Source organism: Centroberyx affinis, unplaced genomic scaffold, assembly GCF_046629955.1.
Source record: "Centroberyx affinis isolate AG114_WGS23_722 - 3 ecotype Tasmania unplaced genomic scaffold, CSIRO-AGI_Caff_v1 ptg000177l_1, whole genome shotgun sequence".
Classification (NCBI taxonomy): domain Eukaryota; kingdom Metazoa; phylum Chordata; class Actinopteri; order Beryciformes; family Berycidae; genus Centroberyx; species Centroberyx affinis.
The window spans coordinates 453,036-470,176 of record NW_027278874.1 but is presented as its reverse complement, the minus strand read 5'-3'; the positions used below and the strand labels follow the sequence as shown (position 1 = coordinate 470,176).

The 17,141-nt window shown below is 42.2% G+C and overlaps 1 protein-coding gene across 1 annotated transcript in view; it reads left to right on the top strand.

The window, feature by feature from the left end:
* The first annotated feature begins 1,094 nt into the window (after positions 1-1,094).
* Positions 1,095-17,141, top strand: part of LOC139657561 (rho GTPase-activating protein 12-like) — a 68,925-nt gene continuing 52,878 nt past the window's right edge. The window contains 2 exon segments of the mRNA XM_071535452.1: positions 1,095-1,258; positions 10,651-11,428. Of these exon segments, the coding sequence (XP_071391553.1) occupies positions 10,724-11,428 (705 nt within the window). The 5' untranslated portion in view covers positions 1,095-1,258; positions 10,651-10,723.

The window sequence follows — 17,141 nt, the reverse complement described above, 5'->3', positions numbered from 1 at the left end:
TTTTGTACATCTTAAAAAAATTTTTTTTTTGTACTTATTAAACTGATTTATATTTGCATTTTGATTTCTACATCTAAACCATTCCACAGATTCACTCCATGAATTTAAATGCACATATTATTTTTTTGTATGGTATGAAAGTAATATAAATGTCATAAAAAGATTTTCTATTCATGAACCATATAGTAGATCCACTATGAAGTGTGTTCCTTACAAGTGAAGTCTGCTGTAGTCATTGGTCCACCTGGATTAATACCTGAATTAGATTAAGACACTTAGGCAGCCATGGTTAATCTGGTTAAACCAGAAAGCTGTAAGGATGAAGTCCTCAGTAAACCCCAGTGAGAGGTTTCAGTAGTTAGTGGGTTGTAGGGTTTTCAAAGTTCTCATTTTAAAGAATTATTTGACCGTTTAGTGTATATTCACACATTCTCTAAATTATATATATTAGTAGTCTACTGTAATAGGATCAGAAAATAAAAAAATAACAGAAAATAATCATCAAAACCGCTAAGTGGTGCCATTAATTCAATAATTCAACCCCCAAATACTACACGCCCCTGCGCTTTCCTCGGCGCAGTGTGGATGTAGTTCCAGTGTGGACCACAAGGTGGCGCTGACTCCCCGTTTGCGTCCGAGACACCTGAGGGCTTGGAGCAGAGAGTAGGGAGAGGCAAAGAGCTCTCACTCTATTGGTATTTCCGCTTACCACAAACGTGGCTCCGCTGTCCATCAATGTATTGGTTAACTGTTACGTTAACTCTTCCGTTAAAAAAAAACATCTGCGGTTTATTTGGACCAACTTATAGACGAACTAAAGGTGCTGTTAACATTCAGAGTAAAGTTTTATTTTGTGAGTAGCTAGTTTTTGTTTCAGGTGCGTGGTCCAGATCGGTTGCTATGGTAACGGCAATGCTTACGCAGTCTCCTGAGTAGAGTGTGTGGGTGAGGTGTTTTTGCAGACCGGAAGGTGGCTCAGCCTTTTTTTAAATGTGCTGAGTGATTCATCTTCTCAACAGACGATCTTCGCTTGTAGGTAGTTGCCAAAGTTGGCAGCCGTGAATCACCGGGAGCGAGCAGTGCTGTGGATCACCGGCCAGGGAAAGGAGAGGGGAGCACAGCTACTTCAGGCTGACAAGTAACGAACTGGTTCAGACGGTGGACGGACGACAGGAAAGTTTATGGGAATTTAACTCTCACCCAAGAGAAGTGAAGTGTTCTTCTTTTCCCCACGGAGTGAATCACAGCAGAAGAGAAGGTAAGGTATATATCTTTGACTGTCTTCCCACTCTACGGCTTTGGCATTCAGGAATGTTTAGCTAGAAGCTAATTAGCTAGCAAACGTTAGCGACAGATTAGGTCAGCCACCTAGCCAAGCTTGCTAACTTCATGCTTAAGCATTTAGTGTTGACTCCTCCAGACTAAACAGACTGCCTACACACGGTAGACACAACTTAAAGCCCCACCCTTACTAAAAAAGTACAATAAACTAATCCCATAATAGAATAGAGCAGAACAGAAAACGCTCTACAACTGTCACAAAACTACAACTCCCTATAGGAATATTATAGTGTTATCATAGGAGATAGAAAATACCATTAAGTACCATAATGTCACTATGAACTCACTGTTAAGTACCTCAGACACACTGTAAGCCCCAATAGGCATATTATAATGATTTTTTGGTTATGGTTCAACTCATTATCAGCAGTAAAATGAACCTGTTAGGAAGCTACACTGGCACTACTGGTTTCAAAGCATACTGAAGAGAGCAGGTTATGTGTAAAGTTGCATAACATCTGAGACGGATAAGGTGAGCACTTGAAATGATAATAAATGAGGTTTGAAGGTGATAATGCACCATGTTGTTTACCCAATTTTATAAGCTGAAACCAATCTTTATGGCATGTGTGTAAATCATAGTACATAGTATAATTGATTTGTGTTCATATTGGTGGCTGTGATGCCTTATGATGATCACTGTCTGGAGCTAGTTTATGAACCAGTTTATTTACCACTACGTCACTGGTAGTAACAGTGACCAGAATGGCTTACTAACTGGTGTGTTGGGAAAGGAAGACGTGATATTGAATTGGATTTGTCAAGCATTCACATGATCAAGCGGTGACTCATTCAGTAAACCTGCTGCCTGTTTTTTGATCTTACAACAGGTAACCTACCTATCTCCAAAGATGTCCTATTACTGTGTGTACTCCCATCTCTGTATTCCCTCTGGTTGCATTAAACGACCAGTGAGCTGCAGCCTGCTGTGGTTTGTTGATATATGACAGACTGTGGTTATGTCAGTAGCTGGGGACCTAAGGGAGTCGAGTTTGGCCTATTTGGTCATATTGGAGGAAAGTAGTGGTGGTGAGAGGTGCCTAACTAGGACAGACTGTGCTGAATCAAGCTGTTTAGGACAGCGTGAGCCTATATTTGGTGTGGCTACATCCAGAGGTCGCAATGCACTACTTGAGTGGCTCTGCTTGTTCCTAATGTTATACATGGAACATCGGGGTCCTGTGTTAATATTGTGGTTCTCCAGTAGCCACACAAACTTATATAGTTGGTTTCAGAGTGAGCTTAGTAAGGTCTATAGCATATTTTTTTTCTCTCTCTCTCTCACTCTGTTTGTCTCTCTCTCTCTGTCCCTCTCTATCTCTCTGTCCCTCTCTATCCCCCTGCTTTTGGTCTCACTTTGTCTCTCTCTCTCTGTCCCTCTCTATCCCCCTGGTTTGGTCTCTCTCTCTCTCTCTGTCTCTCTCTCTCCCTCTCTATCTCTCTCTGTCCCTCTCTATCCCCCTGCTTTTGCTCTCTCTCTCTCTCTCTCTGTCCCTCTCTATCTCTCTCTGTCCCCCTCTATCCCCCTGCTTTCAGTCTCTCTTTCTCTCACTCTCTCTCTCTCTCTCTCTCTCTCTGCCTCTCTCTCTCTGTCCCTCTCTATCCCCCTGCTTTTGGTCTCTCTCTGTCTCTCTCACTGTCTCTCTCTTTGTCCCTCTCTATACCCCTGGTTTGGTCTCTCTCTCTCTGTCTCTCTCTCTCTCTCTCTCTCTCTCTCTCTCTCCCTCTCTATCTCTCTCTGTCCCTCTCTATCCCACTGCTTTTGGTCTCTCTCTCTCTCTCTCTATCTCTCTCTCTCTCTCTCTCTCTCTCTCTCTCTCTCTCTCTCTCTCTCTGTCCCTCTCTATCTCTCTCTCTGTCCTCCTCTATCCCCCTGCTTTCGCTCTCTCTCTCTCTCTCTCTCTGACCCTCCTCCCCTCTCTCTTTAAATAACTCCATCCAGAGAGAGAGAGAGCATCAGCACAAAGTTCACTCTGTCTAAATGAAAACTGACGAAAAGTTATCATTGGCAGCTCGGCTGTGGAAAGAAAAAATTTGAATTCTGCTAATGAGAGTCACATGAGACCTGACACAGAAGAGCGATGCCGTGGCCCGACTTGCCCGCTTTTCAGTTCGAAAGCCATCACACATTTCATAGTTCATGTTGGAAACTCCTTCCAAGGTATTTGCTTTCTGTTTTGCTGAGGTGTGAGAAAACTGGAGGGTGTGTTTGTTACCTACGTGCTGACGACAGCAGATTCTCCAGCACAGATCGGGTCAAATAGTCCCAGACACAACTCTACTCCCTTCCCATCGCTCTCACACTTCACACTGTAGCTGGGTTTTATTCATGAGCCTCCTGTCACTGAGACCCGCCCATCCACCCCACCCCACCCCACCCCACCTCACTGTAAATCTTATTACCATCACTTCAAATAGAAGCGGTCCCTCTGATTTGCTGATTGGAGTCTCAGTGGATTTGTACTGTCAGTGTCTACTAAATAGAAGTACTCATGGTCAGTGATGCTGATGCTTAATCTAGATGGGGATAAGTGAAGGAGATTAGGGCTGCAACTAACGATTATTTTCATTGTCGATTAATCTGTTGATTATTTTCTCGATTAATCTATTAGTTGTTTGGTCTATAAAATGTCAGAAAATGGTGAAAAATGTGGATCAGTGTTTCCCAAAGCCCAAGATGACGTCCTCAAATGTCTTGTTTTGTCCACAACCCAAAGATATTCAGTTTACTGTCATAGAGGAGTAAAGAAGCCAGAAAATATTCACATTTAAGAAGCTGGAATCAGAGAATTTTGACTTATTTTTCTTAAAAAATTACTCAAACCAATTAATCGATTATCAAAATAGTTGGCGATTAATTTAATGGTTGACAACTAATCGATTAATCGTTGCAGCTCTAAAGGAGATACGAGCCCCCCTCTCCACCCCCCTCATCCCCCCAAAAAAGCAACTACTGCCGAGGTGCCCTTGAACAAGGCACTTGACCCCCAACTGCTTAAATAAGAAGAAGAATAAATAAGAATGTGTTTTTTGTCAACTTGCGTAATGAAATGGCATTTTGAGAGCATCTTGCTTCCTTAATTTGATGGATTTCCTGTTGAAAAAGGATATTGGGGGCGGAGAGGGATCATTCAAAAGTCTAAATCAATGAAATATCAGTTGGGGAGAGAGAGGCAGTTTTATTTGATGGGAGGGGCAGGATTGTTAAAAAAAATCTGTGATGGTTTTATTGGTTGGAATTTTTATTCACGCCTCCTGTTACACGATCAGGTGAGATACACTGTTTTCCAGGAAGTAAATGTAATGGGATTTTGACATTTATTGTTAAATGGAAGTATATTATAGCGTGAAAAATCTGTTAACATAGTGTAAAAAGTCATTTTTCATTTCATTGTGACTTTGAATAAGGGTTTAGTTGTAGTCACTCATCTGAGACGGGGAGAGCAGTCTTCATGTAAACTGGCTGAAACAACAAGTATCAAACTTGCTGTCCAGATTGGTGATTTATCTGAAGACTCAGGTAGGATGTCAGTGAGTGAAACCAGGGGAAATCTAGAGAAAACGGGGCAGGGAACTATGTTTGGTCCAACGGCTACAGTGGCTGGTAAGTCCCAAAACTCCCCAAGCCACTTTCAGTATTTTCACTGGGTTTTTAGAACAGAGAAGAACCTCCAAATGATGATTAGTTTGCTGCTGATGTGGCTGATAGAGTAAGGAAACTCACCAGCCAGAGCCAAAATTTATAGGCGTTTTCCTGGTGTAAATTTCATCTCCTGTTAGCAGTGCTCCAAATCTCTTTTTTTTTTTTTACAGGATACACTGTGGTATTATTTCCAGAAGGGAGGCACAGGAGAGAAGGTTGAAGTCAGTGTTCAGTCTTTAGCGTGGAGTGGTTACTATGCGTCTCCATAGTGAGGGGTCTTAACCACACTACACCAGCTCTGGACACAATACACAGCTCCTAACTGAAGTGCATCACCATGACAGATTGAGTTAAATAGAGCATTCAGTTCAGAAGAGGACACGGATCTTATCTCTCACACCTAGGTTTGAAGATGTGTGTGTGTGTGCAGGCTGGCTGAAATGCTGCAGTACAGCTACAATAATAATCCTGATAATAATGATCATCCCGATCGTGATCATTAGTCTCGATGATTTGAGGAACACAATTATTTTATTGCACTTTTTGCATCTTATATCAACATCTCAACTATTTTCAAGTGGTTATTCAAGTGAAAGGGAGATGTTTTCATATTTTTTTGTCTTGTCTTTTTATGTCTTTGATATAATTTATGTCTTATGTTTTTTATCTGTTTGTTAACCCTGTCTGTCTCCTTTTATATTCTTATTTTACTTTATTTTATCTTTACGTCACATATGGTTTCATTTTTAATCTACTCTTGTTTTCTATTCTATGTACTCAGTGTATTTATTTATCTTAACTGTTTTGGAAAGCATTTTGTAACAGTTGTTTAAAATATAAAATATAAATAACATTTATTGTTATTATTCTTTCTTTCTTTCTTTCTTTATTTAGCCTATTTAATTATTTATTTATTTATTATATTGCTGATATGCCAGTGGGCTACATTTATTAACTCTGGAAACTAAAATTGTGATACACTATATACGATTATAAGCAAGTCCCTCACCCATTCTGCTCCTGAAGCCACATGTCTTCAGCGTGAGGATTAGATGGAAATAGAAGTGTAGTGGTCTTCTTCCTGTTAGACCAGCAAACTGAATTAGTAGGTCACAGGTTAATGAGGCAGGTCCTGAAGCCATGCCAGTCCCTGTCATGATAGGCCAACAGTCAGTCTGATGCTTCATTAGTCCACTGTACTTTGCTCACCCACCAAATGTAGCTCATCCAGCCTGTTTACAGTCGTGCTTTATTTATTTAGGCTACACGGTGAGAAAATGGACGTAAAGCAATAAAAGAAAACCGAGAGAAGAAAAAAATGAAACTCGTGCAGATATTGTGCAGAGATAAAACAACTCTCTATCGGCTTATAAAAATCTCACCTCAAAACAAACAACAAAACGTACATTAATAGGATAACAAAAACTAAATGACAACGAAACACAAAAGTGAAGAGTTTACTTCCAAAATGAGATCCAGAAGTTGAAAAACTTGCTGGCCTGCAAGCAAAGCACATTGGGGGTACTGTTGAGGTTAGGATTCAATTTCAGGATTCAATGAAACTCTTTAATTGTCAAATGGTTTCAAGCTGTCAGGGCGAGTCCAGACTATGGTCAGACTGAAATCATCACATATTTTCCTCATAATTTCAAAGGCACTTCTCTTGTTATGGCTGATGGACGTCCTATATAGCTGATGGATTTGGTGAGATTCCCCTCAGGACCTGTTGCTGCCTGCACTGCATGGTAATCCATGGTGATATTACCACTCCAGTCACTGTATCAAGTGTAATCCTGCTGGAGTTAGCCTAATCAGACCTAATCACAGACCTTGATTAAGCTAATGCACTATTGAACCTAAATGGAGATGGCATATCAATACTCGATAATAGCCGCCTAGCCCAGATTTGTGGTTCAGCTGCACCTTTATGTTGGCAACACTTGTAAAAAAGATTACTTGTGACTCTTTTTAAGCATGTGGTTTTAAATGAGGCTATATCGCAGTGTTGCTTTCTGCTCTGTGGACAACCTATTTTTAAGACTTTCCCTCTTTAGAAGTGGCTTAGTTTTGAGTTCAGTTGCAATTTTTGTTCCCCTGGAGCTCAGTGGGTAGAGCATGATGGCACTAACGCTTAGGCCACCCATGCTAGAAATGTATGCATTCATGGAATACAAGCATCCCCCAAATGGCATACAGTATGTCATGTTAATTATGGATTTTTCAGACACACTGGGTAAGAATAAACTAGCTACATAAGTCTCTGTTGTATTTTGAAGCACGCTTGCTGCAAATATGCACTCCGAATAGATCCATGAGGTTTTTCTCAGACTGTCTGATTGGCCACATCCCCTTGGCAATGAAAGAGATTTGTTGTGGGACTGGTACAGCGCCCAATCTGCAGCAATGACACTGGACTGAAAGTGACCCTGAACTCTCTGACTGGCTGACTTCTCTGATGAAATCCATATACATCAGGAGCTGTATGTGTGTCTGTGTATCTAGGATAGAGATACAGAAAGACAGATTTCTGTTGCCTCGTCTAAATTGTCCGATAAAGTGATAATCATCATTGTGGTTTTAAGGCTAAGGCCCCATTGGATATGACACACTGGTGGCTTTGTGGCATTGTAATTACTGCTGCCATTGTAATATCCTGCCTCTTCATCTAGATCTGGATGACCCCAACCTCCCATCCTCCAACCCCAACCCCCCATTAGCAGGGTGTTTTCAGACGAGGCCCAGCCAGACTGCACCACTTTTCTTTGAGACCACTGTCTGGGTGTTGGCTTAGTTGGGGTTAACAATCCTCTAGACCTTGTCTCGTTTTGGTCTGGGTGGCTGGCTGGGGTGAGGTAGATCTGTAGGAAGGCCACAGTGTGCAGACGAGACAGTTCATTATCCAGGGTTCCCACGGGGCTTTGAAAATCGCTGAATGTTTGTAGATTTGAGAAAAAATAAAATAAGGCCTTAAAAGTGTTTGAAAATGAATGGATGGCCTTGAAAGTAGGCTACTTAATTTAATGAATATACACTGCCTGTCAAAGGTTTGGGGACACCTTGCCTTTTCTAATTGTTCTAGTACTTTTCTAGTTTGATTTTCTCTGTTATTTTTCAATGAATAAAGCCTGCAATGCTTTTGTTAACATAAAATAGCTATTTAGTAATACTTTGAACATGAAGATGAGTGTTGAATAAATCCAAAGTGTCTAAACCTTGTTCTTTAATGTTATTGCAAACCAACAAAGAAAACATGCTTGTGTATTAAACACTTTCAGAAGCTATGTGTCCCCAAACTTTTGATGGGCAGTGTATATCTAGCACCCAAATCCATCAATATGCGGCTCATTGAACCTCTCTCCGTCCTAGTATCAACTGTGATAAATATTTGTGTTGATATTGCAGCATGAATACACTTTGACTAGATCCGAGTAATGATTCACAGGCTATATTTCAGATGGTCTTTATTGTCCTTCATGTGATAAAACTTGGGGGTTGGGCGGTGCATTTGTGTACAGTGATCTGGCATTTAAAAAGTTACCGATTGGCCTGATGGGGGCGTTTATAAATTAAGGTCAAAATTTTAAACTCAAACGTAATAATAACACCGACACCACTGGTCCAATTTTGATTAAACTTAGGAGAGATGACACATTTTGTACTGTGTTCTTATTGGCCTGATGGGGACTCTAATATTACTGACTTTTACTGTCCGACTTTGATGAAACTTGGAGGGATCATGCATCTTTTTACCGATTGTCCCAAGCAGCGGCTGCCTGCATCATTCGTGGGGGACGACATATTTACTTGTTTACTATTTACATTTAAGGCATTTAGCTGACACTCTGACCTAGAGTGATTTACAATGGTGCAGCAGTTGTACAAACTCCAATTCCTATATCAACAACATTGCATGCAACTGATAGTAAGGAGGTGTAAGGGTCAATGCCTTGACAACATTGCTGTGAGAGATGTGCTAGAAAAACCAGATAAAAAGAAGAGCGGCATAAGGCATTTTTTATGTTGTGGCAACATTTTGTACCAGATTCAATCAAGGTTATAGGGTAGGGTAAGATCTAGGCTATATGCCGTTTTGTAGAAAGCCAATACTCAACAGAGCCAACGAGGCAACATGAAAAACCCTTTAGGCTCCAGCTAGCGTTAGTCGAAACTTGGAACAAACGCTTTTTATCCAAATAGCCCATGCCGAGGCACAGAGGAAGCCTCAGGCGATGTATGACAGCAACTCCTGTCACGCACTGGCACACTCCTACCCACTGGCAAAACATCTGTACAGTAAGTTTAATGAAAAAAAGCCTTTTGGAAGTTGTCCTGGCTTCTTGATTTACTTGTTCTCATTTGGCCCCAGACCGTTTTCACCAGTCATTTTAAAAGTGAAGTCACTTTAAAAGTTGATTGTTCAGCCTGTGAAGCCTAGGGTTTGGTTCCCTTTAAAAAAAAAAAAAAAAAAACTCACTTCAAAGTGCAGGTTGCTCAAGGTGTACCGGAGCTCATTTCATGTTGTAAGAGTGTGTGTGTGTGTGTGTGTGTGTGTGTGTGTGATCTCAGCAGGAAAATATGTGTGTGATTTGAGTAATCGCTTGACTCAGAAGCAACATGCCGCAGTTGCTGTTAAGCTAGTTGTCAGTGTTATTGTGTTTTAGCAGGAGAAAGGGGGAGAGAGAGAAACCGAGAGGGAGAAAGAATTTTGTCATGCTAATAAAGCTAATTGAACTGAACTGAAAGACAGAGAGAGCCGGATATACAGTAGAGGGAAAAGACCATGTGAGTCACATTACTGTCTCCCCTCCTTCTCTCTAATCTTATGTACGGCTCAGCCACCTCTGAGCCTGGGAGTCTCTGTGCTGGATTGTGTTTGCAGCCTTTGAAGAGGATTACAGCTCTTCAGTCTGTATCTTTATTCATTTGTTGTGATCGGGTTACAGGAATATTGGACTTTGAAAAAACAAGGTTGTTTGTGTCTTTGTTTTTATATCGGAGTTAGTGTGTGTCGTAAGAGAGACAGAATATGAAGAGGCAGATACTGTCTGTGTCTGCACATGCCTTGTATGTGACCATTTCTTCTCAGCCCCTTGCTGACTGAAGTTTGAGTTTCTGTAAGTGGTGCTCTTTTTTTTGTCTGTTCAGCCACGGTGGCTATCGCTGCTCATGCTAACCACCTAGCTCTTCTTCTGTTTATTCCAAACAAACTTCCTGTGCGCCAGAGGATTTTGTCTCAGTGTTTCGCCAACTTTGTATCCCCAAAGGAGCTTATAGTAGACACAAGTAGACTGATGTATAGCCTGGCCACTGCCTCGTACAGTGGGCTACTTTAATTCTTTGTAATCCTGTGAAATGATTTTAAAATGCCAGCAATAGGAAAGTGATCGACAAAAATTTAAGTTTTTTCTTCCATGGTGTGATATCAGGGCAAAGACACACCGCCAGGGGAAACATATTTTTCACGGGAAGCAATTTTTGACACAACACCATGAAACAACTATCTGATACTGGATGTTTAGAACAGCAAATGTAGGCCTAAAAGCTTTCATGAACTGGATAAAGGTTGAATCACTTTTGTGTTATATCAATTTGTGATAGAGAGAGAAATGTATTCATATGGAAATATCATGGATTATAACTTTAAACTCTTGTTTTCTTCTCACCAGCCTTGTCCCTGAAGCCATGCTGATAAATATGTTCCTCTTGCGGTGAGTTGCCTGGTGGACAGTCAGAGGCATCATGGCGGACCTGCCCATCGCCCCGGGCCAGGTCTACATCGAGGTGGAGTATGACTATGAGTACAAGGCCAAGGACCGCCTCATCACCATCCACCAAGGGGAATGCTACATGCTGGTCAAGAAAACCAATGAGGACTGGTGGCAGGTGAGGAAGGAGGAGGGGACCAAAGCCTTCTACGTACCGGCGCAGTACGTCCGAGAGGTCCGCAAAGCCCTCATGCCGCCGCCGAAACCCATCCAACACCCTGCTGCCGCCGGAGGCAACGCCCCCCTGCTACCAGGCGGCGCCATCTGGGTGAAACCAAGCACTCTGGAGCTGGACCGCTCCGGCGAAAACCTCCACAGACACGAATCCAGTTATCGGCGCTCGCCCTCCTCGCCATCCGCCTCCTCCGGACGCTTCAGCCCTCCCATCCAGCGACGGGACAGCAACCACCACCACCACCACCACGCCCCCGCCAGCCCCACCGACCACGACCGAGCGCTGGCCGACATCCTCGTCCACGGCGGTGCCCTCCAGCCCCCGCAGAAGAGCGGGTGTAACACACTGCCCCGCACCCGCGCCCGATCCCCGGATCTGGTCAGGATGCCCCTGGACGTGGATAACGCCCAACACTGTGACTCGGCCGGGGAGAGCTCAGAGAGACGCACCAACGACTCCGAGTCTGGAGACGAGCTGAGCAGCAGCTCCACTGAACACCTCCAGGTAAAGACAAGACACATTTTAAGATTATAAACAGTGTTTGCTGGTGTTGTTTTGCCGATGTGAAGGGTGGAGGAAATTTGAGGTAATTTCTGAGACCCTGGTTCGCTACTGGGCCCATTCCAGGACCAGTGTCAGTGGGTGCTGCAGTTTAAGAATGGCTTTTATTTGGTTATATTTATATCATGATCAGTGTCTGAAATGAACTTCTTGGCACACCTGCCGTGGGCTGGTGAACGACAAAACTAGAATCATTTTTGCTGGCCAAAATAATTAACATCCCGTTTTCAATGCTGTTTTGTGTTTAGAACCAGGTACTGTGTGAAACATTTAATAAAGAGACAAGAGGTTTAATTTACAACTTCTTGAATAATGATAAGTTTCAGCAAACATTAGGCGAGTTAACCACAGGGAAACGGGAAGAAAAGTTTGCAGAAGTGTAGTGTACCAGGCAGCCAATCGGGAACCTTTTAAATCCAGAGTGCTCCATAGTTTTGCTTTGATTTGATTGGCTCTCGCTCAGTCGTTGGTCAGCAGGGATGGAGTTTGACAACAGGCAGAGACCACAAACTATTGGTTATTTTTTGGAGAGCATTAATGCCGGATGATGATTTTTTTTATTGATTTTAGATTGTTGTATTTTGTAAGCTAATGTTGTTGCTCAGCCTCCGCCTTTCCTCTAACAGCCAAGCTAGGTTTCTATGTAGGTGCTCACCCTGGTTTAATAGCACAAAGCATAGTCACATCAGATCATTTGTATTGGTAGATAATTCAGAGCTTGACACCAGATTTGTAAACCCAGGATTTGTGCAGAAAGTGTCTGCAAATATTTAAATACATTTAAATCTATGCAACACTTCCCTTTTCATCTGTTGAGATATTCAGCTGCTCTTGATCTGACCTCTTGGCCTACTGAAGAACTTTTTTGTTCCCTTTGAGCGAGGCAGGAGGAGCGATCCTTCACCCCAGACCTAAAGCAGCCAAACGAGGCTTCAGCCAGAAAGCCTCAGTGAGACTAGGCTGCTGATTAAACGTTAGCTTGTTTGTTCCTGAGATCATTAGCTCAGTCTGCTTCTGAACAAAGGCCAGTGAGAGAATAGAAAGTAGGTCAGTGTGGTGCTGACACCAGACCCAGACCCCTCAGTGTGTGTGTGTGTGGGAAAGAGGGGATGGGAGTTGTGGCCGATTACATAGGCTATGTATGGATTAGTGTTTCACCATATGAGACTTTTGACCTCAATACCAATTAGTTTGCAGGGTGTACTGGTACTTTAAGAGTGCAGCGGTACCAAAATTTCAAAATGGTACTAAGCTATACCCGCATTTTGCCATCCATCGGAAAATATAGACTGTCCCTTTAAGGATTCAAGGGAACGGTGAATGTGAAGGTAAAATTAGTTGGAAAAAACTGACTACAAAGACTTTATTTTTGATTTTATGTGTCAGATATTTTGTTATATTTTTTGAAAGATGTGTTAAGTTTACCTTTTATTTTATAAGAAATTCTCGGTTGTCAGTGTTTTAACATGGTACCAATATCGAGGTACCAAAACTGGTATTACCAATACTAAGTTTAGTATGACAAAAATCGATACAGCTACAGTACCACGGCAAACGAAGAAAAACCATCAAGCAGTGTCACAGAACAACATTCCACACTTGGCTTGGAAAGCTTTGTAACACACTTTGCAGATATGTCGCGATATGTCAGTTGGGTGTTCATCTTTGTTGGCTCCGTGAGTGAAATAGTTCAATATGTCACTCTTGGCACCACTTTTGTCAAACAGGTGGACTTGGATTCAGTTTTGTTTGACACTGTTGCCATGTTTTCAGTTGTGACTCTGACTGCTGCAGTCAAGAGCCAGACTGTGGCTCTGTCTTTTCCAATCCTCCTTCTTCTTTTAACTATTCCGATCCACATGCATCTGCCCTCTGGAAGTGAAGTTGAAATGGATTTTCAGCTTCCAGAACACATTTGGTGAAATTATTGAATGTTTATGAAACTTGAATTCAGTTTTCTGCAACAGTATTGAAGTACTATTGAAATTTAGTTTTTTGTGACTTTGGTAGTATGGATATGGCTGCTCCATTCATACATTACGAGAGTTGGACCAGATTTACCCCCACATCCACTGTCTCTGACAAATTTAGCAGGTTTAGAAGAAAATCCCACCTCCCAGGCCTTTTCAAAGCACCCAAAACTAAACAGCACAAATATTATCAGGGACAGCAGTCCTGTTGCTTTATTTGTTGTAACGTAAGCTGTGTCCACAATTGGTGTCAAATCTGGCTCAGTCAGTAGTAGAGTGATTTCAAAACAATGCATCACATTGTGAGAGGTAACCGCTGACTCAGTGTGACGTGTTTGTGAACGTTTATCTTTAGCAAAGTCAAATTTTAAAGTCCATATATGAAAGCAACCCAGTCCACAGTGGAGTTCCTTCCTTCCTAGGCCGTTTCAATTGCCATTGAAATGGCCATGAGAAAGGTCAAATTGGTCCAGCCTGTTCTGGCTGTGGAGACAGCCAATCCAACTTTGTCAACAACTAAACTCTGTGGGTTGTTCTCATTCTCTGAGCTATTTAATCTGAACAAATATAAAATCTCCACCTTTCTTATTTTGAGATGCACTATCCATGTCTCCTTTGTCTCAAGGCTTAAAAATCTTTTTTTTTTACCTGTCTTTCCCTGTTCATTTACATCTCCCATTCGTGAGTGAAGTAGTTTTAGGTGAAATGAACAAGGGATCAAAGCACTCTGTGTATAGAGCTTTACATTGATGCAGTATGAGTGTCATCAAGAAGACTACTTTCATTGATGTCTTGTTAACACCATGATGTGCTCTTAGTAGCTGATCTTTGCTTGGTTAGATGGACCCATACTCCAACAAGGTTCATGTCAGCAGCAGGTGGGTGTGTCCTGCTGGAGTGAAACTGTCTGAGTTTCAATGGATTGCTTGTTTGTTTTTCCTCTGTCCTGACAGCATGCTGCTGGTGACAACAGCTCAGGTGTCAGTCAGGACTTCCTGCTATATGCAGACTTCGCCCCTCCTATATCTCCTTTCTCTTATTTTCTCCTCTTCATGTCTTCTTCTCTTCTCTTCCCTTCTTTCCTTTCCTGCTATCTAATTTACAAGGGAAAGAGGAAGGAATGAGTGCTAAAGACGGAGGAGTATGAGTGAAGATAAAACCATGGTGGTGATGTAAATGCAGAAAGTCAGGCTGTGTGTGTTTGTGTTTCCAGCTCCCAGGCATTGTTCCTCAGTGCCAGCTGGCTCATCCAGCTCCTTTTGATAAGCCACTCAGTCAGCCTGTGCTGAGTGTGTGTGCAGAACTCCCTGCATTGGGCCAGACTGGCTCTCTTATCTGCTGTATGAGCTGAGGCTGGGACCTACTTTGTCACTACGAGTCTCTTCTCAACAGCTCCCACTGTCCCATCGTCCTCCCACTCTCTTTCTTTTGCACGCTTTTTTTTTGGGAGGCGGGGCTGATCTGTTTACTTACATTTGTTCATCCATCCATCACATGCAATATCTCAGACACTGCTGATCATTTTTTATGAATTTTGCATTTCTGCTCTTTGTTGTGGCACTTTAAAAATTACACCGATTGGTTTAAGAGGTGTGCAATGGTTATAAATCAAAAGAAGGTGACATATTTATTACTGATTGGCTATGAGGGGGACTGCATCATTCATGGGGAATGGCATCTTGTCTTGTTAACCCTTGTTTACCAAGGGAAGCTTGACTGAGCATGCAGCACCCTGCTTCACATTCTGGGAGCGGCCCAGTTTATCCTCAGTCTTATATTGGTACTGCTTAGATTTTCCCCAGTGGTCCAGGGATTCAAACTGACGACCTTCGGGTCAGAAGTTTGATTCTCTGACCTCTAGGCAATGGCCACCTCCAAACAGAGAGGAGCTAAGTCTTCAAAGAACAATAGCATCTAAGACCGTGATCAGTGCTAGGACCAGAGAGAGCAAGAGCTCAAAGGCTTCGAGGAGTGTTTCTTCATTCTCGTTGTTGTGCAACACTTTTTCACAGCAACTTACAAGCTATATAATTGGTGTTAGCTAGCTAACCTGAAGTAAGAAACACAGACCTGCCGCATTGAAACCATTGAAAATAACCGCGAAGAAAATAATGCAGGAATGTTCAAAAAAGCATCCCATGTGACCACAGCCTGAAATACTGTTTTATTTTGGCTTACAATGGGTACAGCGTTTTAACGGCATTACTAATGAGTTTTTCATAAACTCCCATTGATCTTTAAATGAAAAAGTAGAAGTTATCAACTCGGATATCAGTGGATACTTTCATGCTTATGTCTTAAAGCCCCTGGCCATGGTGGATTGGTCATTGTATCTACTGAAGCAGACATTTCCCCCTAGCCAGTGAATTTAATGGCTGTCAAGGTCTCAGTGTGTTTTAATTTGCTGCTTCACTGCCCTGCCTCATCCATTCTGCTCTTCATCATCCCTCTTCCTTCAGGCTCATCGTATTCCAATAGCACTTGTGAGAAGCCCTGCACTAAGTATCCCATATTATATATGCTCTAAAGTTATATGTGAGACCCTCAGTTTGGGACATTGACACTAAACGCTAGTCAAACACTGGTAAATTTTGGCCAGTTACTTTGTCTTCTTTAGGAAAATGGTTGAACGTGGGACAGCAAAGTAGCCTAGAGTTTAGATGGACTGTCCTGTATCCTGAAGGTCTCAGGCTCGATCCCAGCAGCTGCCTTGCATCCTGTCAAAGTGTTCTTGAGCAAGACGCTGAACCCCTACCTGCTCACTCAGGTCAATCTGGATGTGAGCATAAGATAAATGATAAAATGTAAATTTCTACCAGCCGTTTGGAGATCCTATTCTATTGTAAAAATCTCCATAAAATCTCTGCTAAACAGTGAGACCAATGCATTTTTTAATCCATCAGCAGCTGTGGCCTTTGACTTTCAGGGATGGCATTAGTTGGCCTAACCTGCATGTAATTAGTGCTAATTTAGTAGCTTAACTAAAAACCACAACCTGTTTGTCACAACCAACCACTTGACTGACGTTGACAAGGGCTAATGAATGTTTAATGTTCATGAATACAACTCAACATAATCATTTGTTTTCTAAGACTGAAGGTGGAAAGATCAGCCCGCATTAGGCTATGACAGAGAATAAACATACAGGAATTTGAATTTCTCGTGACACTGGTGCAGAGATGTATTCACAACAAATTCACAGTACATCCCGACACGATACATGATACACTGACATGATAGGAGGACAACAGGACCTCACATACAGTGTGGGGCAATGCAGAACATGCTCTGGACAGCAGATTATCCTATGTGGGTAAAACTAAGTGAAGCATCTTTGAGCTTGTCCTCTAGCTTGATGTTTGGGTGTATTGATTGTCCCTGCCAGCGTTATAGATTAGCTCGAGCTTCCCCTCATCTCCCCTCTCCTCTCTGTCTGTCTGTCCTCATCAGCCCTGCTTAGACCTTCATTAACCTGAGGCTGTTGTTCTGCTAACACTGTGAGTCAGCAGGAACCTCCCTCCCTCTCGCTCTCTCTCTCTATTTCATTTGGTCTCTCTCTGCCTTTCTCATAATGAACTGTGACATTTTCATATAAATAAATGTCCATTTTGCTTCTCTCTATTGTAAATTGCTGCAACACACAACGGTGAAAGTCTTCAATTCAGTTTTTGAGATCATAAAATAGT